Below are 24,710 nucleotides of genomic sequence, written 5' to 3'. Positions count from 1 at the left end.
ACCAGCCGGCCACCCGTGCACATGCTGCTGCAGTTATTCTTATCTTCCATTGGGATACAATTTGAGTTGCATTAGGTAAATGGAAAATAATTATAAATAAAGTGGAAATCAGAATGTTATCTCATCCCTGGCCTTGAGAGCTCTTTGCTACTAAGTAGGTCTCCTGTGTGCATACAACATGACTTTTGACTTGTCGTGTTTGGCCCAGCATTGAATACTGACCTGTTGGATCCTTTCCGTTTGAAAGGATCTGACAGGTATTGAATATACCCCTATATGGACAAAAAATTTGTCCGCACCCCTGTTAATTATTAATTTCAGGTATTTCAATCAGACCTGTTGCCACAGGTGTATAAAATCAAGCAGCTAGCCATGCAGTCTCCATTTAATTGAAATAAATTCCTACTGATAAACCCAAAGTACTCAGAGGCCAGGATGTTATGAAGTCCGAGTTCAGCGTCCCCGCTGGATGCTGGCCGAGCTCAGAGGGTTTTTTAAGGGGCAATCATTTACAACGCTAAACCATGCCAAATGATTCTCCCTTTTAAATAATGTCCGAGTTTGTCCGACATCCCGCACGGCTGCTGAACTGACACTTCATTACATCCTGGCCAGTGTGTCAAGAATTTTTTTTATTTAACCATTTGCCAAGCTTTAAGCAAAAAATGAAAATAAGTGATTGCATTAGTATTTACTCCATTGCTGTATCCATACTGATTTCCTGTGACGTAAGCAACTTGCGTCACAAGTTACAGTATACATACACTGTTCTCTGTCAGCTCCCCCAGCTAGTTAGTGCATTTTCAAGTAAAGAACGCTGTATGAAGAGAAAAGAACATTATAAGCAGATCCAGGAACAGGCCACTGAGCAGCACCATAAGGAAAAGGTACTCGAATAGACCCAGAGCCACAGTTCAGTGAATAATAATGCAAACATCTGTTTTCAGTTTTTTATCCGTATGTTTTCATAAATGGTTGTATTAAATTTTTTTATTTTTTGCCAACGGTTTGACTGCTTTGTGTTTATTAGGGTGAATAAATACCATTTAAATCTATCATGGTTCAATGCTGCAACACCATGAAATGTGAGAGAGACCAAGTACCTTTTTATATAGCCCATCTGTACGTACCGAAAAGCCTGAACAGTCATGTCTATCAAAGCAAGATCAAGTTCTAAAAGAAGTGGCCGTTTCATAGGCATATAGCCCTCCATACAGGATATGATCTTTAACATTTTGAAAAATTGCAAGTTTGCTCCAGATATTGATAATTTTGAATTATTTTCTAATTTATTGATTTTTTTTCTTTTTTTTCTTTTCCCTTCTGCTTTTTTATATAGAGCTCTTCTTACAGCTGGAGGTAAGTGAAGTTTCCAACTCTTATGCTAGGTACACACTGGTCAACATATTGCTCATTATATCGACAAACGCGCATAGATCGATGTTTGTACATCCAATATGTCTACGAACGATGTTGTTCAGACATAGCATGTTGGCCCTGAGCACAGCCGATGCCAATATATCTTCATGTGTGTATGGCAACCCACTGGCTGCAGGGACCGATGACACGGACATCACAGCTGGGCAGCCAAATTTAAATGCCCTCCCATTTGTATTGAGAGACCAATTAGTAACACTGTATATCTTATATAAACAGCCACTTTCTTGGAGCAATGGTGGGTAGGCAGACAAGTCAGACGTGTGTACCCAGCCTTAGTATATAGCTAAGTATCATTTCTATTTCTTATTGCTGGAAAAGCAGCCAAAACTCTACTTTATTGCATCACATTTCAGACCGAGCAGGTGGAAAGGAACTACATCAAGGAGAAGAAAGCAGCTGTCAAAGAATTTGAAGATAAGAAGATTGAGCTGAAGGAGAATCTGATTGCAGAGTTGGAGGAGAAGAAAAAAATGATTGAAAATGAGAAATTAACAATGGAGCTGACAGGAGGTATGATCAGTCCAGGCTTACAATACCTTCAGATTTTAGGAGACTTCTGTTGCAAACTTCATAAACTGGTTGACGGAACAAATACTTTACTGCAAACAGGATTCGTGTGACAGTTTTGTTTCACATCTATTTTATTTATTAACTGATTTTTCTATAGCACTGAAATATTTATTCAGTGGTTTACAGAGAGAATATTGAATAATTCTACACATTATGATATATTTCATATTTCTTTGGATTGTGGGAAGAAATTAGAGGACCAAAGAAACTCACTCAAACATTGGGAACATACAAACTTCACACAGATCTGACATCTGTTTCTTTATGCTGCCCAATGTATTTTTATTTTTTTCCATTTTTAATATAAATGAACCGGAAGATATATTAGAAGGAACCCTCTTTCCTGTATTCCCTGTAGGTTTGATAGGCTATATCCATGTATCTCCTATCGAGAGTCCTGGGTAACTTAGTGAGGATCTATTTTGTCCTTTTTAAATATGTTTCCACAGTTAGATTTTTTTTTTTTGTCTTATTTTATTTCCTTATAGTTAATCGCAAAATATGGGGGATTTGCAGTATGTTTCTGAATGCACAAAACATATTATATTTATAAATTAAAGTAAACATGAAATTTTTCAAAATATTTGTCAGAGGAGATTATGCAAAGTAGAATGTGCTCAAACCACTCGGTGGAGCAACTGGACCAGTCCGAAGCAGGTGACTCAAAACGTATCCCATCTTGTGCTTGATTTGTGGGAGCTCGAAGAAGTCAGAGTGGGCCAGGCTGGACTGTATGGCGAATGACCAGGCTCCTGGATGCGTTCATCGGCCAGAAAATCCACCACTTTCTTGGACTTGTGGGCAGGTGCATTTTCATGATGGAGAAGGACACCACAAGCGAGAGTTATTGGATGGTGCCTGGAAATGGCTTCCTGCATTTGTGGCATGAATTGGTTGGTGTACCAGTCCCTGCTGACTATGCACTGCTGCTCGAGTGATAGGGTAGCTACATGGCCAGTCTTGGTCAAAAAAACAGCCACCATCTGCTTGGTCACGCTGCTCTCCCATAAGAACGTCTGTGACAGCACACCTCCAACTGTGGTTCATTGGGCACTGACTGTTTTTGGTCTCTGGGTCCAAACTCTAGATCCATTATTCATTGCCACTGATGATCTCTCTAACAGAGTGTGAGTGACCGCATCAAACCTGGCCAGCATATTACAGCAGCAAGTCACCCAAGCCGCCTCCTGCTCTTGAGTTCAGGTGATTAGGTCCCCTGCGTGCAGAAACCTTGCTCAGGCCAGTCTTTTTTGTGGAGTATCAAGCGGATGGATCCTGATGAAATGTGTTTCTTTTTTTCTTTTTTTTTCTTTTCTTTTTTTCTAACTGGGCCTCAGTCACCCTGGCATCCACCTCAACTATGGCCCGAATGGCAGTAATGTCGATGATGGCAGACTTGGATCGGCCACAGCGCTTCTAGTCTTCCAGGGACAGTCTCCTGCGCTGAAATTCTTTAAAACACTCAAACACAGCGATTTGGGATGGTGCTTCCTCCCCAAAAGCAGCTCGTAGTCAGTCAAAAGTCTTCTGCTGTCGCAGACCACTCTTGTCATAGAAGATCATGGCTTTCCAGTGACCTCTGTTGAGCTCCATAACGAGTTTTGTGAAGAAAGTGAATATGCTGACTTCTTTTGTTGTGCAGTGCTGCTTATACACTGTTCTGTGCCTTGACATTTCACAAGAACTTTAGTCAGAGATTACAGTTCACAACCAAACAGATTGTGTCTACCTTTGCACATCATAAACCGCGTATTGGTGCTTGTTAATAACTTTGTGCTAAGCGCAATGGTCCACTGTAACACTTAGCAATTCTATATATTTGCTTTCAATAGCATTATGACAATGTAGATAAATGTCTAATTATGCACTAAAGCACTAGTATATATATTTGCTGCTGAAATGGGCCTCTTACATCTTTGTACTGGAAGTGATTACTATGTACTCATATTGAAGTACTGATCAGGCATAATAAAAAGCATCCAGATAATAATTGTAATGAACAGCTAGTGGTATTATTTATTAACATTGCATTTAGGCTTTAAATTAGCATTAAGTCATAGTGCCCAAACTGCAACTTGCTTGTCTAATGGAAGTCGGAAAATAAGAGAATGTCTGGTTACATTTAAGAATATCTTTTTGCTCATACTATATTGTCATTATTTAGGCTTTTGAGAGTTTGGGAAAGATTCAGTTAGCTGCGGGGTTTAGCCCTGAGCTATTCATGTAGGTGTTCCTACCCTGTGCGGTAAGCCCTAAGGGATGCACTTAATTTAGTATTTCTTAGCTCCTGAGGCTCCAAAGAAAAAACTACATTAAATGTACCCTCCGGGGCTTACCGCGTGGGGTAATCTATAGATTCCAAGTACTTATCCCAGAAACTATATGTTAGCAAGTGATAACCGTGGACTTACAGTGAGGGAAATTGCCTAATAATTGAATAAATCCAGGCATTAAGCCAACAGCTTTAGCTTTGCGGTAATCACCCCAGCTAATTGAATCTGCCCCTGTGTACATGATTAACAGTTCAGCTTTGTTTTTTTTGTTTCTTTCCGTGTAAATTTTTTTGTTTTTGTGCCCTGCAATTTTCATATAAGCATCTATTGAAGATCAATGCGGTTAATACAGGTTGAGTATCCCATATCCAAATATTCCGAAATACGGAATATTCCGAAATACGGACTTTTTTGAGTGAGATAGTGAAACCTTTGTTTTTTAATGGCTCAATGTACACAAACTTTGTTTAATACACAAAGTTATTAAAAATATTGTATTAAATGACCTTCAGGCTGTGTGTATAAGGTGTATATGAAACATAAATGAATTGTGTGAATGTATACACACTTTGTTTAATGCACAAAGTTATAAAAAATATTGGCTAAAATTACCTTCAGGCTGTGTGTATAAGGTGTATATGAAACATAAATGCATTCTGTGCTTAGATTTAGATCCCATCACCATGATATCCCATTATGGTATGCAATTATTCCAAAATACGGAAAAATCCCATATCCAAAATACTAAGCATGTTGGATAAGGGATACTCAACCTGTATCTATTATATGCAATGTTATATATGTATGTATATAATAATATTGCTGATAGAAATTATGTCATCACATTGGAATGTAATGACCATTTATATGACGTCTGTCAGAGATGCATAGGAGTGAATGAATGGGCATTGCTAGAGAGACGTGGAGAAAACCCCACAAGGCAATGGACCCCATACGATAACTAGGGACCGTCTAGGACGGCAATGGCTCAGTTTATGGTGTAGGGTGTTTATAGCTGGCAATGCAGTAGGGCACCTTATACATCCGCAGATCATCACTGACTGGTGTGCCTGCCTTATTTGCAGGTCATTTGGACTGTTCATATTTAACAGCTTTAATTCCTAAACCACTTCTCCAATTTGGATGTGAATACACTCAAACTAAAGCTAATCTGCATTTCTCTGACGTCCTAAGTGGATGCTGGGGACTCCGTCAGGACCATGGGGATTAGCGGCTCCGCAGGAGACAGGGCACAAAAGTAAAAGCTTTAGGATCAGGTGGTGTGCACTGGCTCCTCCCCCTATGACCCTCCTCCAAGCCTCAGTTAGATTTTTGTGCCCGGCCGAGAAGGGTGCAATCTAGGTGGCTCTCCTAAAGAGCTGCTTAGAGTAAAAGTTTTGTTAGGTTTTTTATTTTCAGTGAGTCCTGCTGGCAACAGGCTCACTGCTACGAGGGACTTAGGGGAGAAGAAGTGAACTCACCTGCGTGCAGGATGGATTGGCTTCTTAGGCTACTGGACACCATTAGCTCCAGAGGGATCGAACACAGGCCCAGCCATGGAGTCCGGTCCCAGAGCCGCGCCGCCGACCCCCTTGCAGATGCCGAAGAGTGAAGAGGTCCAGAAACCGGCGGCAGAAGACTTTTCAGTCTTCATGAGGTAGCGCACAGCACTGCAGCTGTGCGCCATTGTTGTCAGCACACTTCACACCAGCGGTCACTGAGGGTGCAGGGCGCTGGGGGGGGCGCCCTGGGCAGCAATGAAATACCTATACTGGCTAAAAGATACATCACATATAGCCCCTGGGGCTATATGGATGTATTTAACCCCTGCCAGGTCTCAGAAAAACGGGAGAAGAAGCCCGCCGAAAAGGGGGCGGAGCCTATTCTCCTCAGCACACAGCGCCATTTTCCCTCACAGAAATGCTGGTGGGAAGGCTCCCAGGCTCTCCCCTGCACTGCACTACAGAAACAGGGTTAAAACAGAGAGGGGGGGCACTTATTTGGCGATATGATTATATATATTAAGATGCTATAAGGGAAAAACACTTATATAAAGGTTGTCCCTGTATAATTATAGCGTTTTGGTGTGTGCTGGCAAACTCTCCCTCTGTCTCCCCAAAGGGCTAGTGGGGTCCTGTCCTCTATCAGAGCATTCCCTGTGTGTGTGCTGTGTGTCGGTACGTGTGTGTCGACATGTATGAGGACGATGTTGGTGAGGAGGCGGAGCAATTGCCTGTAATGGTGATGTCACTCTCTAGGGAGTCGACACCGGAATGGATGGCTTATTTAGGGAATTACGTGATAATGTCAACACGCTGCAAGGTCGGTTGACGACATGAGACGGCCGGCAAACCAATTAGTACCTGTCCAGGCGTCTCAAACACCGTCAGGGGCTTTAAAACGCCCATTTACCTCAGTCGGTCGACACAGACACGGACACTGACTCCAGTGTCGACGGTGAAGAAACAAACGTATTTTCCATTTGGGCCACACGTTACATGTTAAGGGCAATGAAGGAGGTGTTACATATTTCTGATACTACAAGTACCACAAAAGAGGGTATTATGTGGGGTGTGAAAAAACTACCTGTAGTTTTTCCTGAATCAGATAAATTAAATGAAGTGTGTGATGATGCGTGGGTTTTCCCCGATAGAAAATTATTGGCGTTATACCCTTTCCCGCCAGAAGTTAGGGCGCGTTGGGAAACACCCCTTAGGGTGGATAAGGCGCTCACACGCTTATCAAAACAAGTGGCGTTACCGTCTCCAGATACGGCCGCCCTCAAGGAGCCAGCTGATAGGAGGCTGGAAAATATCCTAAAAAGTATATACACACATACTGGTGTTATACTGCGACCAGCGATCGCCTCAGCCTGGATGTGCAGCGCTGGGGTGGCTTGGTCGGATTCCCTGACTGAAAATATTGATACCCTTGACAGGGACAGTATTTTATTGACTATAGAGCATTTAAAGGATGTATTTCTATATATGCGAGATGCACAGAGGGATATTTGCACTCTGGCATCAAGAGTAAGTGCGATGTCCATATCTGCCAGAAGATGTTTATGGACACGACAGTGGTCAGGTGATGCAGATTCCAAACGGCACATGGAAGTATTGCTGTATAAAGGGGAGGAGTTATTTGGGGTCGGTCCATCGGACCTGGTGGCCACGGCAACAGCTGGAAAATCCACCTTTTTTTTACCCCAAGTCACATCTCAGCAGAAAAAGACACCGTCTTTTCAGCCTCAGTCCTTTCGTCCCCATAAGGGCAAGCAGGCAAAAGGCCAGTCATATCTGCCCAGGGATAGAGGAAAGGGAAGAAGACTGCAGCAGGCAGCCCATTCCCAGGAACAGAAGCCCTCCACCGCTTTTGCCAAGTCCTCAGCATGACGCTGGGGCCGTACAAGCGCAAGTGGACCCCTGGATCCTACAAGTAGTATCCCAGGGGTACAGATTGGAAGTTCGAGACGTCTCCCCCTCGCAGGTTCCTGAAGTCTGCTTTACCAACGTCTCCCTCCGACAGGGAGGCAGTATTGGAAACAATTCACAAGCTGTATTCCCAGCAGGTGATAATCAAAGTACCCCTCCTACAACAAGTAAAGGGGTATTATTCCACACTATATTGTGGTACTGAAGCCAGACGGCTCGGTGAGACCTATTCTAAATCTGAAATATTTGAACACTTACATACAAAGGTTCAAATCAAGATGGAGTCACTCAGAGCAGTGATAGCGAACCAGGAAGAAGGGGACTATATGGTGTCCCTGGACATCAAGGATGCTTACCTCCATGTCCCAATTTGCCCTTCTCACCAAGGGTACCTCAGGTTCGTGGTACAAAACTGTCACTATCAGTTTCAGACGCTGCCGTTTGGATTGTCCACGGCACCCCGGGTCTTTACCTAGGTATTGGCCGAAATGATGATTCTTCTTCAAAGAAAAGGCGTCTTAATTATCCCTTACTTGGACGATCTCCTGATAAGGGCAAGGTCCAGAGAACAGTTGGAGGTCGGAGTAGCACTATCTCAAGTAGTTCTACGACAGCACGGGTGGATTCTAAATATTCCAAAATCGCAGCTGTCTCCGACGACACGTCTGCTGTTCCTAGGGATGATTCTGGACACAGTCCAGAAAAAGGTGTTTCTCCCGGAGGAGAAAGCCAGGGAGTTATCCGAGCTAGTCAGGAACCTCCTAAAACCAGGAAAAGTGTCAGTGCATCATTGCACAAGGGTCCTGGGAAAAATGGTGGCTTCTTACGAAGCGATTCCATTCGGCAGATTTCACGCAAGAACTTTTCAGTGGGATCTGCTGGAAAAATGGTCCGGATCGCATCTTCAGATGCATCAGCGGATAACCCTGTCTCCAAGGACAAGGGTGTCTCTTCTGTGGTGGCTGCAGAGTGCTCATCTACTAAAGGGCCGCAGATTCGGCATTCAGGACTGGGTCCTGGTGACCACGGATGCCAGCCTGAACGGCTGGGGAGCAGTCACACAAGGAAAAAATTTCCAGGGAGTGTGATCAAGTCTGGAGACTTCTCTCCACATAAATATACTGGAGCTAAGAGCAATTTACAATGCTCTAAGCTTAGCAAGACCTCTGCTTCAAGGTCAGCCGGTATTGATCCAGTGGGACAACATCACGGCAGCGCCCACGTAAACAGACTGGGCGGCACAAGAAGCAGGAGGGCAATGGCAGAAACTGCAAGGATTCTTCGCTGGGCGGAAAATCATGTGTTAGCACTGTCAGCAGTGTTCATTCCGGGAGTGGACAACTGGGAAGCAGACTTCCTCAGCACGACCTCCACCCGGGAGAGTGGGGACTTCATCGGGAAGTCTTCCACATGATTGTGAACCGTTGGGAAAGACCAAAGGTGGACATGATGGCGTCCCGCCTGAACAAAAAACTGGACAGGTATTGCGCCAGGTCAAGAGACCCTCAGGCAATAGCTGTGGACGTTCTGGTAACACCGTGGGTGTACCAGTCGGTGTATGTGTTCCCTCCTCTGCTTCTCATACCTAAGGTACTGAGAATTATAAGACGTAGAGGAGTAAGAACTATACTCGTGGCTCCGGATTGGCCAAGAAGGACTTGGTACCCGGAACTTCAAGAGATGCTCACAGAGGACTCATGGCCTCTGCCGCTAAGAAGGGACTTGCTTCAGCAAGTACCATGTCTGTTCCAAGACTTACCGCGGCTGCGTTTGACGGCATGGCGGTTGAACGCCGGATCCTAAGGGAAAAAGGCATTCCGGAAGAGGTCATTCCTACCCTGGTCAAAGCCAGGAAGGAGGTGACCGCACAACATTATCACCACATGTGGCAAAAATATGTTGCGTGGTGTGAGGCCAGGAAGGCCCCACGAAGAAATTTCAACTCGGTCGATTCCTGCATTTCCTGCAAACAGGAGTGTCTATGGGCCTCAAATTGGGGTCCATTAAGGTTCAAATTTCGGCCCTGTCGATTTTCTTCCAGAAAGAATTGGCTTCAGTTCCTGAAGTCCAGAAGTTTGTCAAGGGAGTACTGCATATACAACCCCCTTTTGTGCCTCCAGTGGCACTGTGGGATCTCAACGTAGTTCTGGGATTCCTCAAATCACATTGGTTTAAACCGCTCAAATCTGTGGATTTGAAATATTTCACATGGAAAGTGACCATGATGTTGGCCCTGGCCTCGGCCAGGCGAGTGTCAGAATTGGCGGCTTTGTCTCACAAAAGCCCATATCTGATTGTCCATTCGGACAGGGCAGAGCTGCGGACTCGTCCCCAGTTTCTCCCTAAGGTGGTGTCAGCGTTTCACCTGAACCAGCTTATTGTGGTACATGCGGATACTAGGGACTTGGAGGACTCCAAGTTGCTAGATGTTGTCAGGGCCCTGAAAATATGGGTTTCCAGGACGGCTGGAGTCAGGAAAACTGACTTGCTGTTATCCTGTATGCACCCAACAAACTGGGTGCTCTTGCTTCTAAGCAGACGATTGCTAGTTGGATGTGTAGTACAATTCAGCTTGCACATTCTGTGGCAGGCCTGCCACAGCCAAAATATGTAAATGCCCATTCCACAAGGAAGGTGGGCTCATCTTGGGCGGCTGCCCGAGGGGTCTCGGCTTTACAACTTTGCCGAGCTGCTACTTGGTCAGGGGCACACCCTGGCTGAGGAGGACCTGGAGTTCTCTCACTCGGTGCTGCAGAGTCATCCGCACTCTCCCGCCCGTTTGGGAGCTTTGGTATAATCCCCATAGTCCTGACGGAGTCCCCAGCATCCACTTAGGACGTCAGAGAAAATAAGAATTTACTTACCGATAATTCTATTTCTCGTAGTCCGTAGTGGATGCTGGGCGCCCATCCCAAGTGCGGATTGTCTGCAATACTTGTACATAGTTATTGTTACAAAAATCGGGTTATTATTGTTGTGAGCCATCTTTTCAGAGGCTCCGCTGTTATCATGCTGTTAACTGGGTTCAGATCACAGGTTGTACAGTGTGATTGGTGTGGCTGGTATGAGTCTTACCCGGGATTCAAAATCCTTCCTTATTGTGTACGCTCGTCCGGGCACAGTATCCTAACTGAGGCTTGGAGGAGGGTCATAGGGGGAGGAGCCAGTGCACACCACCTGATCCTAAAGCTTTTACTTTTGTGCCCTGTCTCCTGCGGAGCCGCTAATCCCCATGGTCCTGACGGAGTCCCCAGCATCCACTACGGACTACGAGAAATAGAATTATCGGTAAGTAAATTCTTATTTTTTTAAGCCATATAGAACTGTGTTTTGGTAAACAGCTAAAAAAAATTGTCAGTGTCCAAATATACAGTATGTGGACCTAACTGTACACCCATATGCTCAACTGTAACTTTATGTTCACCTGCTTGTTTGTGCAGGTAGCTAACCCATTAATGATGTTGCAACAACTTGGTGCATAAAAGCAAACTGACATGGTCAAAAGGTTGTTGTTGTTATTATTGTTGTTGTTTGAGCAAATCCCCAGAATGGGGAAGATAAATAAGTGGAATGATTGTTGGTTCAAGGTGGGGTTATTTGAGTATCTCAGAAACTACTGTTGCCAGGATTTGCATGCACAACTGTCTACAATCTACAGAGAATAAGTGCAGAATAAAAATTATTCAGCGAATAAAAGTTCTGTGGGCAGAAACGCCTTAATGAAAGACGTCAGAGGCCATTGGCCTCCTTAGTTCAAGCTCCAAGGAAGAGGACAGTAACTAAAATAACCTTGCTGTGTTAGTTGTAAATGGAAGTGCCTCTCAATGCAAAACTTAAAGCGGCTGGGCTACAGCAGCAGAAGACCACAACGGCTTCCACTCCCATCAGGGAACTAAGGCTTACTGGGCCTAGGCTCAACAAAACTGGACAAAAGGATTAAAGATTGGTAAATTTTCCATGGTCTAACAAATCTCATGTTTTGCTGCAACATGCAGATGGTAAGGTCTGAATTTGCTGGAAACATGGATTCATCCTGCCTATGTCAGTGGAACAAACTGGTAGTGTTGGTGGTCTAATGGTTTATGACATGTTAATTGACATTCATTAGGCCACTTACTAGAACTTGAGCACAATTTAAATGACAGTCTACCTGGGCATTGTTTCTCACATTTTCATGCCTCTGTAGCTACAGTCTACACATTTTCTATTGTCGACATGTCATCTCATGCTGAATCACGAGCTTTACAATGTGTTTAGTGTGCTGCAATGACCACCACAGTTACCAGATCTCAATTCAATAGAACACTTTTGGGATATGATTGGAAAGAGATTTGCAGCATGAATGTGCAGCCGACATATCTGCAGTAACTATGTAATGTCAACATGGACAAGAATTTGTAAGGATTGTTTTTAGCATCCGCGTCATGAAAACTTTAGGCTCTTCTGCATGCTATCCTTATTAGTACTAGAAATGACTACAGAATGCATGTGTGAGGATAGATAAGTATACACTGACAGTATATGCATATATGTATGTTTGAGAAGGTGAAGCAGGCGTTTCCGAAGTGCTCCATTGACCTAGTAGTAACCCGAAGTGCTTTAAAGCTGCTTCTTTACTATATTCTTATATCATTTTTGTCTGGTGCACGTTTCCAGTGTGCTGGTTATTGCTGAATAAAATAACCAATTTTCTATGGATTGCCCCCTTTCCTTTCCTGGAAACCCAAAGAAGAAATGGGGCTTGCAGGTGGAACATCACAGATCATTTAGAAACTCTTATTATGGTCACTTAAATAGTATACTACAGATGTATCTGAAATGTATATGTAATTGTTTGAATTTATTCAGTTAAGTGCAGGTTTTTTATAGTATATATTTGGGATTTTCATTCTTGCATAAGAGAACAGTATATTGAGATTTAGGGGTATATTCAATTAAAGTCTGATCCATTCCGACATGTATTTGTCGAAATGGATCCGCCAACCCCTATTCAATCCCATCTAAAATTCGACTTTTTCAAGTCGAATTTAGATGGGACCCAGAGGAGGAGAGGGGGGGCGAGCCGCGGGGGGACAGCCCGCTGGCGTACAGGGAGATCAGCGCTGCAGCAGGATGTCACTCAGCCGCCCGACCTCACGGCAGCTTCCACCTGGCTCCAGCAGCGTGCTGGAGCCGGCTGTCTTCCTGCCGCCCCCCCCTTCCCCCTCGCCGCCTCTGGGTCCGCATCTCAGTCAGACATCATTTTAATGTCGAACTGAGATGGTTAAGGAGGGGGCCAAAACCTGTCGAATTTGGCCCCATTTTCGACATCATGGATCGGCAGCTTTTCCGCCGATCCACGTGCTTTTCGATAAGTCGAATTTCAACAGACGGCAGTTTTCGCCTTCAATTGAATATACCCCTTAGTGGCCTTTTTTTTTTTTATAGAACAACTTTATATTCATTGAAATCTTATAACAAATTTATCTCTGTCATCAGATTCCATGGAAGTGAAACCGATCATGACTCGTAAATTGAGGCGTCGGCCCAACGATCCCGTGCCGATTCCTGACAAACGGAGGAAACCAGCTCCTGATATCCTTTTGCATAATTTTTTTTTTTCTGTTCACGTTTTTCATAGAAACATACAATTTGATGGCAGATAAGAACCACTTGGCCCATCTAGTGTAGTGTAGATTGATTTTTATGCCTGGTGTGTGTATTGACTTCCAACACCACGCTGCCCCCCCCCCCCCCTTCTTTGAATCTGTTATTACATGGAAATGAAGTAGATTTCTGTAGTGTAAGTTAATATTGTTTCTCTAACGTCCTAGTGGATGCTGGGGACTCCGTCAGGACCATGGGGAATAGCGGCTCCGCAGGAGACAGGGCACAAAAGCAAGCTTTTAGGATCACATGGTGTGTACTGGCTCCTCCCCCTATGACCCTCCTCCAAGCCTCAGTTAGGTTTTTGTGCCCGTCCGAGCAGGGTGCAATCTAGGTGGCTCTCCTAAAGAGCTGCTTAGAAAAAGTTTTTAGGTTTTTTATTTTCAGTGAGTCCTGCTGGCAACAGGCTCACTGCATCGAGGGACTTAGGGGAGAGATTTTCAACTCACCTGCGTGCAGGATGGATTGGAGTCTTAGGCTACTGGACATAGCTTCAGAGGGAGTCGGAACACAGGTCACCCTGGGGTTCGTCCCGGAGCCGCGCCGCCGATCCCCCTTACAGATGCTGAAGATCGAGGGTCCGGAAACAGGCGGCAGAAGGCTCTTCAGCCTTCATGAAGGTAGCGCACAGCACTGCAGCTGTGCGCCATTGTTGCTACACACTTCACACTGAACGGTCACGGAGGGTGCAGGGCGCTGCTGGGGGCGCCCTGGGCAGCAATATTTAATACCTTCTTATGGCAAAGGAATACATCACATATAGCCATTGAGGCTATATGTATGTATTTAACTCAGGCCAGATACCTCAAAACCCGGGAGAAAAGCCCGCCGAAAAGGGGGCGGGGCTTATTCTCCTCAGCACACAGCGCCATTTTCCTGCTCAGCTCCGCTGTGAGGAAGGCTCCCAGGACTCTCCCCTGCACTGCACTACAGAAACAGGGTAACAAGGAGAGGGGGGGCACATTTTGGCGATATTTATATTTTTAAAGCGCATATAGCAGAAACAACACCTTTTAGGGTTGTTTATATACATTTATAGCGCTTTTGGTGTGTGCTGGCAAACTCTCCCTCTGTCTCCCCAAAGGGCTAGTGGGGTCCTGTCTTCGATAAGAGCATTCCCTGTGTGTCTGCTGTGTCTCGGTACGTGTGTGTCGACATGTATGAGGACGATGTTGGTATGGAGGCGGAGCAATTGCCGGTAATGGTGATGTCACCCCCTAGGGAGTCGACACCGGAATGGATGGCTTTAGTTATGGAATTACGTGATAATGTTAGTACATTACAAAAGTCAGTTGACGAAATGAGACGGCCGGAAAACCAGTTAGTACCTGCTCAGGCGTCTCAGACACCGTCAGGGGCTGTAAAACGTCCCTTACCTCAGTCAGTCGACACAGGTACCGACACAGATGAATCTAGTGTCGACGGTGAAGAAACAAACGTATTTTCCAATAGGGCCACACGTTATATGATCACGGCAATGAAGGAGGCTTTGCAGATCTCTGATACTGCAGGTACCTCAAAAAGGGGTATTATGTGGGGGGTGAAAAAACTACCTGTAGCTTTTCCAGAATCAGAGGAATTGAATGACGTGTGTGATGAAGCGTGGGTTAACCCCGATAGAAAACTGCTAATTTCAAAGAAGTTATTGGCATTATACCCTTTCCCACCAGAGGTTAGGGTGCGCTGGGAAACACCCCCTAGGGTGGATAAAGCGCTCACACGTTTATCAAAACAAGTGGCGTTGCCGTCTCCTGATACGGCCGCCCTCAAGGATCCAGCAGATAGGAGGCTGGAAACTACACTGAAGAGTATATACACACATACTGGTGTTATACTCCGACCAGCAATAGCCTCAGCCTGGATGTGCAGTGCTGGGGTAGTGTGGTTGGATTCCCTGACTGAAAATATTGATACCCTGGATAGGGACAGTATTTTATTGACTTTAGAGCAATTAAAGGATGCGTTTCTTTATATGCGAGATGCTCAGAGGGATGTTTGCACTCTGGCATCGAGAGTAAGTGCGATGTCCATATCTGCCAGAAGAAGTTTATGGACGCGACAGTGGTCAGGTGATGCGGATTCCAAAAGGCATATGGAAGTATTGCCATATAAAGGAGAGGAATTATTTGGGGTCGGTCTATCGGATCTGGTGGCCACGGCAACTGCCGGCAAATCCACTTTTTTACCTCAGACCCCCTCCCAACAGAAAAAGACACCGTCTTTTCAGCCGCAGTCCTTTCGCTCCTATAAAAACAAGCGGGCAAAAGGACAGTCTTATCTGCCCCGAGGCAGAGGAAAGGGTAAGAGAGGGCAGCAAGCAGCCCCTGCCCAGGACCAGAAGCCCGCCCCGGGTTCTACAAAGCCATCAGCATGACGCTGGGGCTTTACAAGCAGACTCAGGAGCGGTGGGGGGTCGACTAAAGATTTTCAGCAATCAGTGGGCTCGCTCACAGGTGGACCCGTGGATCCTGCAGATAGTATCTCAGGGTTACATGTTGGAATTCGAAAGGTCTCCCCCTCGCCGTTTCCTAAAGTCTGCTTTACCAACGTCTCCCTCAGAAAGGGCGACGGTATTGGAAGCCATTCACAAGCTGTATTCTCAGCAGGTGATAGTCAAGGTACCCCTCCTACAACAGGGAAAGGGGTATTATTCCACACTATTTGTGGTACCGAAGCCGGACGGTTCGGTAAGACCTATTCTAAATCTGAAATCCTTGAACCTGTACATACAGAAATTCAAGTTCAAGATGGAGTCACTAAGAGCAGTGATAGCGAATCTGGAAGAAGGGGACTTCATGGTGTCCCTGGACATAAAAGATGCTTATCTGCATGTCCCAATTTACCCGTCACACCAAGGGTATCTCAGGTTCGTGATACAAGACTGTCATTATCAGTTTCAAACGCTGCCGTTTGGTTTGTCCACGGCACCTCGGGTCTTTACCAAGGTAATGACCGAAATGATGGTTCTTCTACGAAGAAAAGGCGTATTAATTATCCCTTACTTGGACGATCTCCTGATAAGGGCAAAGTCCAGAGAACAGCTGGAAGTCGGTGTAGCACTAACCCAAGTAGTGCTTCAACAACACGGGTGGATTTTGAATCTTCCAAAATCTCAATTGTCCCCGACAACACGTCTGCTGTTCCTGGGAATGATTCTGGACACGGTTCAGAAAAAGGTGTTTCTCCCGGAGGAGAAAGCAAGGGAGTTATCCGAACTTGTCAGGAACCTCCTAAAACCAGGAAGTGTGTCAGTACATCAATGCACAAGAGTCCTGGGAAAGATGGTGGCTTCTTACGAAGCAATTCCATTCGGCAGATTCCATGCACGAATATTTCAGTGGGATCTGCTGGACAAATGGTCCGGATCGCATCTGCACATGCATCAGCGGATAACACTGTCACCAAGAACAAGGTTGTCTCTTCTGTGGTGGTTGCAGAGTGCCCATCTGCTAGAGGGCCGCAGGTTCGGCATACAGGACTGGGTCCTGGTGACTACGGATGCCAGCCTACGGGGCTGGGGAGCAGTCACACAGGGAAGAAACTTCCAGGGGGTATGGTCAAACCTGGAGACGTCTCTTCACATAAATATACTGGAGCTAAGAGCGATCTACAATGCTCTAAGCTTGGCGAAACCGCTGCTTCAGGGTCAGCCGGTGTTGATCCAGTCGGACAACATCACGGCAGTCGCCCACGTAAACAGACAAGGCGGCACGAGAAGCAGAAGAGCAATGACAGAAGCTGCAAGGATTCTTCGCTGGGCGGAAAATCATGTCATAGCACTGTCAGCAGTGTTCATCCCGGGAGTGGACAACTGGGAAGCAGACTTCCTCAGCAGACACGACCTTCACCCGGGAGAGTGGGGACTTCATCCGGAAGTTTTCCACATGATTGTGAACCATTGGGAAAAACCAAAGGTGGACATGATGGCGTCTCGCCTCAACAAAAAACTGGACAGATATTGCGCCAGGTCAAGAGACCCTCAGGCAATAGCTGTGGACGCTCTGGTAACACCGTGGGTGTACCAGTCAGTGTATGTGTTCCCTCCTCTGCCTCTCATACCAAAGGTACTGAGAATTATACGGAAAAGGGGAGTAAGAACAATACTAGTGGCTCCGGATTGGCCAAGAAGAACTTGGTATCCGGAACTTCAAGAGATGCTCACGGAAGATCCGTGGCCTCTACCTCTAAGAAGGGATCTGCTTCAGCAGGGACCTTGTATGTTCCAAGACTTACCGCGACTGCGTTTGACGGCATGGCGGTTGAACGCCGGATTCTAGAAGAAAAGGGCATTCCAGAGGAAGTTATTCCTACCTTGATAAAAGCTAGGAAGGAAGTGACCGCACAACATTATCACCGCATTTGGAGAAAATATGTTGCGTGGTGTGAGGCCAAGAAGGCCCCAACGGAAGAATTTCAATTGGGTCGATTCCTACATTTCCTGCAGGCAGGATTGTCTATGGGTCTCAAATTGGGCTCTATTAAAGTTCAAATTTCGGCCTTATCAATCTTCTTCCAGAAAGAATTGGCTTCAGTGCCTGAAGTACAAACTTTTGTCAAGGGTGTATTACATATACAACCCCCAATTGTGCCTCCAGTGGCACCGTGGGATCTAAACGTAGTTTTGGATTTTCTCAAATCTCATTGGTTTGAGCCTCTCAAATCGGTAGATTTGAAGTATCTTACATGGAAAGTAACCATGCTACTGGCCCTGGCTTCAGCCAGGAGAGTTTCAGAGTTGGCGGCTTTATCGTACAAAAGCCCATATCTGATTTTCCATTCGGACAGGGCAGAACTGCGGACACGTCCTCATTTTCTCCCTAAGGTGGTTTCGGCTTTTCACTTGAACCAGCCTATTGTGGTGCCTGCGGCTACTAGCAACTTGGAGGATTCCAAGTTACTGGACGTTGTCAGAGCATTGAAAATATATATTTCAAGGACAGCTGGAGTCAGAAAATCTGACTCGTTGTTTATCTTGTATGCACCCAACAAGATGGGTGCTCCTGCGTCTAAGCAGACGATTGCTCGTTGGATCTGTAGCACAATTCAACTTGCACATTCTGTGGCAGGCCTGCCACAGCCTAAAACTGTAAAAGCCCACTCCACAAGGAAGGTGGGCTCATCTTGGGCGGCTGCCCGAGGGGTCTCGGCATAACAACTTTGCCGAGCAGCTACGTGGTCAGGGGAGAACACGTTTGTAAAATTTTACAAATTTGATACTCTGGCTAAAGAGGACTTGGAGTTCTCTCATTCGGTGCTGCAGAGTCATCCGCACTCTCCCGCCCGTTTGGGAGCTTTGGTATAATCCCCATGGTCCTGACGGAGTCCCCAGCATCCACTAGGACGTTAGAGAAAATAAGAATTTACTTACCGATAATTCTATTTCTCATAGTCCGTAGTGGATGCTGGGCGCCCATCCCAAGTGCGGATTGTCTGCAATACTTGTACATAGTTATTGTTACAAAAATCGGGTTATTATTGTTGTGAGCCATCTTTTTTAAGAGGCTACTTCTTTGTTATCATACTGTTAACTGGGTTCAGATCACAAGTTGTACGGTGTGATTGGTGTGGCTGGTATGAGTCTTACCCGGGATTCAAGATCCTTCCTTATTGTGTACGCTCGTCCGGGCACAGTACCTAACTGAGGCTTGGAGGAGGGTCAGGGGGAGGAGCCAGTACACACCATGTGATCCTAAAAGCTTGCTTTTGTGCCCTGTCTCCTGCGGAGCCGCTATTCCCCATGGTCCTGACGGAGTCCCCAGCATCCACTACGGACTATGAGAAATAGAATTATCGGTAAGTAAATTCTTATTTTTTCATCTTCCATATGAAATGTTGGTGAAACATCTCAGATTGTACTTATCTAGTAATATTGATCTTGCGAATAATTTAAAAATAAAAACAAATTGAAAAAAAAAATGATGACATGAGTGTCTGTGGAGCCATGTACTGTACTTCCAAGACAGAAAAATGAATGGTGAAATCCTCAATAAATAAATAAATAAATAAATAAATAAATAAATAAATAAATATATATATATATATATATATATATATATTTATTTGACTTCTGACGAAGTCTTTCAGACGAAACCGGTCAGGGTGTGATCTGACAGCGCGCTCTCTATCTGCACCTCCGGCAATCCTTTACTGTGTCTAAGCGATCCAGTGCAGCAGCTCACACACACGGCGGGTCCGTGTGAAGCTAAAACATCTTTTCCGGCTAGCAGCTTCATGTGTTCTGCTCTGGAGAGTCGTTAAACTGCGGGACGAGTATTGCCTGGATGGTAACATTACATGTTGTGTGGTAACCAGCCCACAGTGTTTTATTCTCTGGTACGAGTCACATCTCTCTGGAGTTCACAGTCTTTTATCTGTCTGTTTGAATTAAAACTTTTATGCACTATGGAGTGCCCCCTCTTCTTTTCTTTTGTTTTTTTTTTGTTTATATATATATATATATATATATATATATATATATATATACACTCACCTCTTCAGACAAGCCTATCAAATTCCAGACCCACCCACATGACCTTCAATGATTCCCTATCCAATTACATCCTCTCTGTACAGTCCACATGACCTGACATATTTTGTCTTCAAATATTGCTGGGTGATCATATCATACAACCCATTAAGAACCTTGCAATCTAGTGGACCATTATGCAATAGGTAGCATCTATCCTTGTGTATCAATTCCTGTTTCCCTGTAGATTTTAAGCTTGTGAGCAGGGCCTATCTACCTCTCTGTCTGTTTTTACCCATTTTTTTCCTATAACTACTGTTCTAATTGTAAAGCGCAACGGAATATGCTGCGCTATATAAGAAACTGCTAATAAACACACACACACACACACACACACACACACACACACACACACACACACACACACACACACACGCCATGACACTACCACCACCATGCTTCACTGGTGAGGTGGTATGTTTTGGATCATGAGCAGTTCCTTTCCTTCTCCATACTCTTCTCTTCCCATCACTCTGGTACAAGTTGATCTTTGTCTCATCTGTCCATAGGATGTTGTTCTAGAACTGTAAAGGCTTTTTTAGATGTTGTTTGACATACTCTAATCTAGACTTCCTGTTTTTGTGGCTCATCAATGGTTTACATCTTGTGGTCAACCCTCTATATTCACTCTTGTGAAGTCTTCTCTTGATTGTTGACTTTGACACATATACACCTACCTCCTGGAGAGTGTTCTTGATCTGGGGAACTGTTGTGAAGGGGTTTTTCTTCACCAGGGAAATAATTCTTCTGTCTTCCACCACTGTTTTTCGTGGTCTTCCGGTTCTTTTGGTGTTGCTAAGCTCTCCGGTGCGTTCTTTCTTTTTAAGAATGTTCCAAACAGTTGATTTGGCCACACCTAATGTTTTTACTATCTCTGTGATGGGTTTGTTTTGATTTTCCAGCCTACTGATGGCTTACTTCACTGATAGTGGCAGCTCTTTGGATCTCATATTGAGAGTCGACAGCAACAGATTGCAAATGTCACACCTGGAATCTACTCCAGACCTTTTACCTGCTTAATTGATGATGAAACGACGAGGGAATAGCCCACTCCTGTCCATGAAATAGTTTTTGAGTCGATTGTCCCATGACTGTTGGTCTCTTAAAAAGTGAGAGGCACATATAGAAACCGTTGTAATTCCTACACCGTTCACCTGATTTGGATGTAAATACCCTCAAATTAAAGCGGAAAGCCTGCAGTTAAAGCACATCTTGTTTGTTTTATTTAAAATCCATTGTGGTGGTGTCTAGAGCCCAAAATATGAGAATTGTGTCGATGTCCCAATATTTATGGACCCGACTGTGTGTGTGTGAGATATAGATATATATAGATACCTTCAGTGCTGTGATAGTGATTATTATTTCAGTGTAAATCTTTACGGTTTATATGCGTACCAGATATAAGATGTGAATGTGCCCGTAATGATGTCTTTGTATGGGCTTCTTTTCTCGTCCTTCACTTCTTATACGGATGCCCTCATCAGAGATTGGTGTGATCACGTGGGCAGAGAAATAGGTTTGTATCAACAAAAGTACACACACACACACACACACACACACACACACACACACACACACACACACACACACACACACACACACACACACACACACACACACACACTTACTATTAACAAGCTAATTTGTGGAAATTATTTTCTTTTATACGTTATCATGATTTGTCATATCCTTCTGACTTATCCGGTTTATCCCCATTACAGTATACATTGGGCAATGTTTGCATGGAAATATTTGTTTAACCTATGGCTGCAGCATTCAATTTTCTCGTGGTTCACGTTATTACATTTAAGTAATGTATGCATATACTAAAATACACATAACCTCTGCCTATTTACATTAAAAAGGTAAAGTGTTCTACAAATTTGTAAAAGACCACAAAAGCTTGTGTAGTAGATTCATTATTGCTTTCATGGAACTGTTATTGCCAAATATCCATTGTTTGAGTGTTTTTTATTCTGAGCTTAAGTTGCCTTAACATTTGCACCCCAGCTTAATTATCTACTAACAGATGAGCAAATAATGGAAGACTTAAGGACACTAAACAAGGTGAGAAAGATTTAGCTTCATATTACCTTTACTAGGTCAGTGTTTCAAATTCTGTTTTACACAAAATGATTACCCCTATTTCTTCTTCGGATTCAATTGGACTCCTTAGGGCAGTGATGGCTAACCTTGACACTCCAGCTGTTGTTGAACTACACATCCCAGCATGCCCTGCATCAGTTTTAGCATGCCCAAATAGCAAAACTGATGCAGGGCATGCTGGGATGTGTAGTTCAACAACAGCTGGAGTGTCAAGGTTAGCCATCACTGCCTTAGGGAGACAGTGGGGTGTAGGTGGTGGTAAAGGACTGGTCACCAAACGGTTAAACTTTTAGGTATCTCAGGATGCTCTGGTCCTTCCCCACCATACCCCGCCTCCATGCTCAGGCACTTCAGTTTTGCTTTGGTGCCGGCAGGAGCTGCATGCACCATTTAACAGTGCTTCAAAGCAGCCCCAAGCTTTATTTTATGATTTTATTTTCTTTCTTTTTACTGAACACGAGTAGCAGCGCTAGGCAGTCCTATAAATACCAGCCCTGCTTCTCCATTACCCCGGGGAGTGCAGTTTCTGTTTGTATGAAACCTTGAATACTGAGTGCTCCTCAGCAAAAATATATAAACCGTAAAAATGAACGCAGGGTGCATTGTGTAATGTGAACTACAGATTATTTGCCGATTCCTTTTTTGTCGTGTAGAGGTGATGGGCCTACAGTTTGTAGTTGTAACACCTTAATGTAAGTTGCAGGTGACAGCACAAACTCTAGGAGAGTAGACGGGCACTGGGCGGGAGATCTGTTATTTTTCGTTGTATGTAGATTAGAATACATAATTCATTTTGACGTTTTTGTTGAAATGCCTTAAGATTCTTTATTAAATGTTTTAAACTGCAAATACCCTATCTACTCGATTTGTTTATTTCCATAAGAGTCTGAAGATCCTGACCAAGATCTGAAAAGCTAGTTTTGAGTTATGCTGTAATACAGAATTCTTCTTACTTGGGGTCCAGTGTACTGATCTGCTATCTTACGTGGCGGCTTCAACACTGCAGCATTGCAATTCTCTCTCCAGTTAGTAGGTGGTGTTGATGCTACTCCTACATGGATTTCCTAATAATGGGAATAGGAAGTCAACTGGTGGTGGTTGATAACATTACTTTGAGTTTGAAAGAATCTGAATTGTTCAGTTTTTTGGAGTCTTTGGGGAGACCCCATGTTTGATGGCAATAACAGACCTCGGGTAAGTAGACTTCTCTGTTAGTGTTCATTCTAGCTCCCTGCAGCTATCGAAATCCCTGTGGTCTGTATCTCGGCTGTGAGGTACAGGCCAAAGTATGCTTGAAGTAGCAGAGCAGAGAGCGACACCCCAGGCAGGAAAAAGGAACTGTACTGGTTTGGAAAAGTGTAGGGTGCTAGAGTGAACACTATGTATAGAGCAACATCTGAATTCCACCGAAATTAAATTTTCAGTGTTTTGTGACGTTACTCTTAAACTTTACTTCATTTATGAATTCAGTAGATCTCCGTATTTTATGCAAGGTATTAAAGCATTAATTTTTGTTTTGCTAAAATATGAAGTGGCAGCATGGTTGTTGTAATGGTTAGCATTACTGCCTCACAGCACTGAGGTTTGATCGATTCCCACCAACTAGCTGTGTGGAGTATTTATGTTCTCCCCATATTTGCGTGGGTTTCCTCTGGGTTCTCAGGAGGGTGCGAACAGAAATCTGCTAGTCACAGGTTTACAGTGAGCAATTGAATAGCTCTGGGCACTTAACACGGGAGCTGCATCCTTGAGGTACCACCAAAATTCCCCCATTTCTCTGACGTCCTAGTGGATGCTGGGAACTCCGTAAGGACCATGGGGAATAGCGGCTCCGCAGGAGACTGGGCACAAAAAGTAAAAGCTTTAGACTAGCTGGTGTGCACTGGCTCCTCCCCCTATGACCCTCCTCCAAGCCTCAGTTAGATTTTTGTGCCCGAACGAGAAGGGTGCAAGCTAGGTGGCTCTCCTGAGCTGCTTAGAAGTAAAAGTTTAAATAGGTTTTTTATTTTCAGTGAGTCCTGCTGGCAACAGGCTCACTGCATCGTGGGACTAAGGGGAGAAGAAGCGAACTCACCTGACTGCAGAGTGGATTGGGCTTCTTGGCTACTGGACATTAGCTCCAGAGGGACGATCACAGGTTCAGCCTGGATGGGTCCCAAAGCCGCGCCGCCGGCCCCCTTACAGAGCCAGAAGAGCGAAGAGGTCCGGAGAAAGCGGCGGCAGAAGACGTTCCTGTCTTCAAATAAGGTAGCGCACAGCACTGCAGCTGTGCGCCATTGCTCTCAGCACACTTCACACTCCAGTCACTGAGGGTGCAGGGCGCTGGGGGGGAGCGCCCTGAGACGCAATAAAAACGATATAAAAACCTTATATGGCTAAAAAAAATGCATCACATATAGCTCCTGGGCTATATGGATGCATTTATCCCCTGCCAGTTTCCTGAAAAAAGCGGGAGAAAAGGCCGCCGTGAAGGGGGCGGAGCCTTTCTCCTCAGCACACAAGCGCCATTTTCTTTCACAGCTCCGCTGGAAGGACGGCTCCCTGACTCTCCCCTGCAGACTACACTACAGAAACAGGGTAAAACAAGAGAGGGGGGGCACTATTGGCAGCTAATATATAATACAGCAGCTATAAAGGGAGTAACACTTATATAAGGTTATCCCTGTATATATATAGCGCTCTGGTGTGTGCTGGCAAACTCTCCCTCTGTCTCCCCAA

The 24,710-nt window shown here is 44.8% G+C and overlaps 1 protein-coding gene across 4 annotated transcripts in view; it reads left to right on the top strand.

The window, feature by feature from the left end:
* Positions 1 to 24,710, top strand: part of SUDS3 (SDS3 homolog, SIN3A corepressor complex component) — a 201,229-nt gene that overhangs the window by 98,898 nt on the left and 77,621 nt on the right. For all 4 annotated transcript variants that reach the window (XM_063964312.1, XM_063964313.1, XM_063964315.1 and 1 more), the window contains 4 exons: positions 1,340 to 1,359; positions 1,794 to 1,950; positions 13,193 to 13,288; positions 21,892 to 21,953. In XM_063964312.1, the coding sequence (XP_063820382.1) occupies positions 1,340 to 1,359; positions 1,794 to 1,950; positions 13,193 to 13,288; positions 21,892 to 21,953 (335 nt within the window). The remainder of the gene's footprint in view (positions 1 to 1,339; positions 1,360 to 1,793; positions 1,951 to 13,192; positions 13,289 to 21,891; positions 21,954 to 24,710) is intronic.

Source organism: Pseudophryne corroboree, chromosome 1 (genome assembly GCF_028390025.1).
Source record: "Pseudophryne corroboree isolate aPseCor3 chromosome 1, aPseCor3.hap2, whole genome shotgun sequence".
Classification (NCBI taxonomy): Eukaryota; Metazoa; Chordata; class Amphibia; order Anura; family Myobatrachidae; genus Pseudophryne; species Pseudophryne corroboree.
The sequence above is the reverse complement of the archived record's forward strand: the minus strand, read 5'-3'. Positions and strand labels throughout refer to the sequence as shown.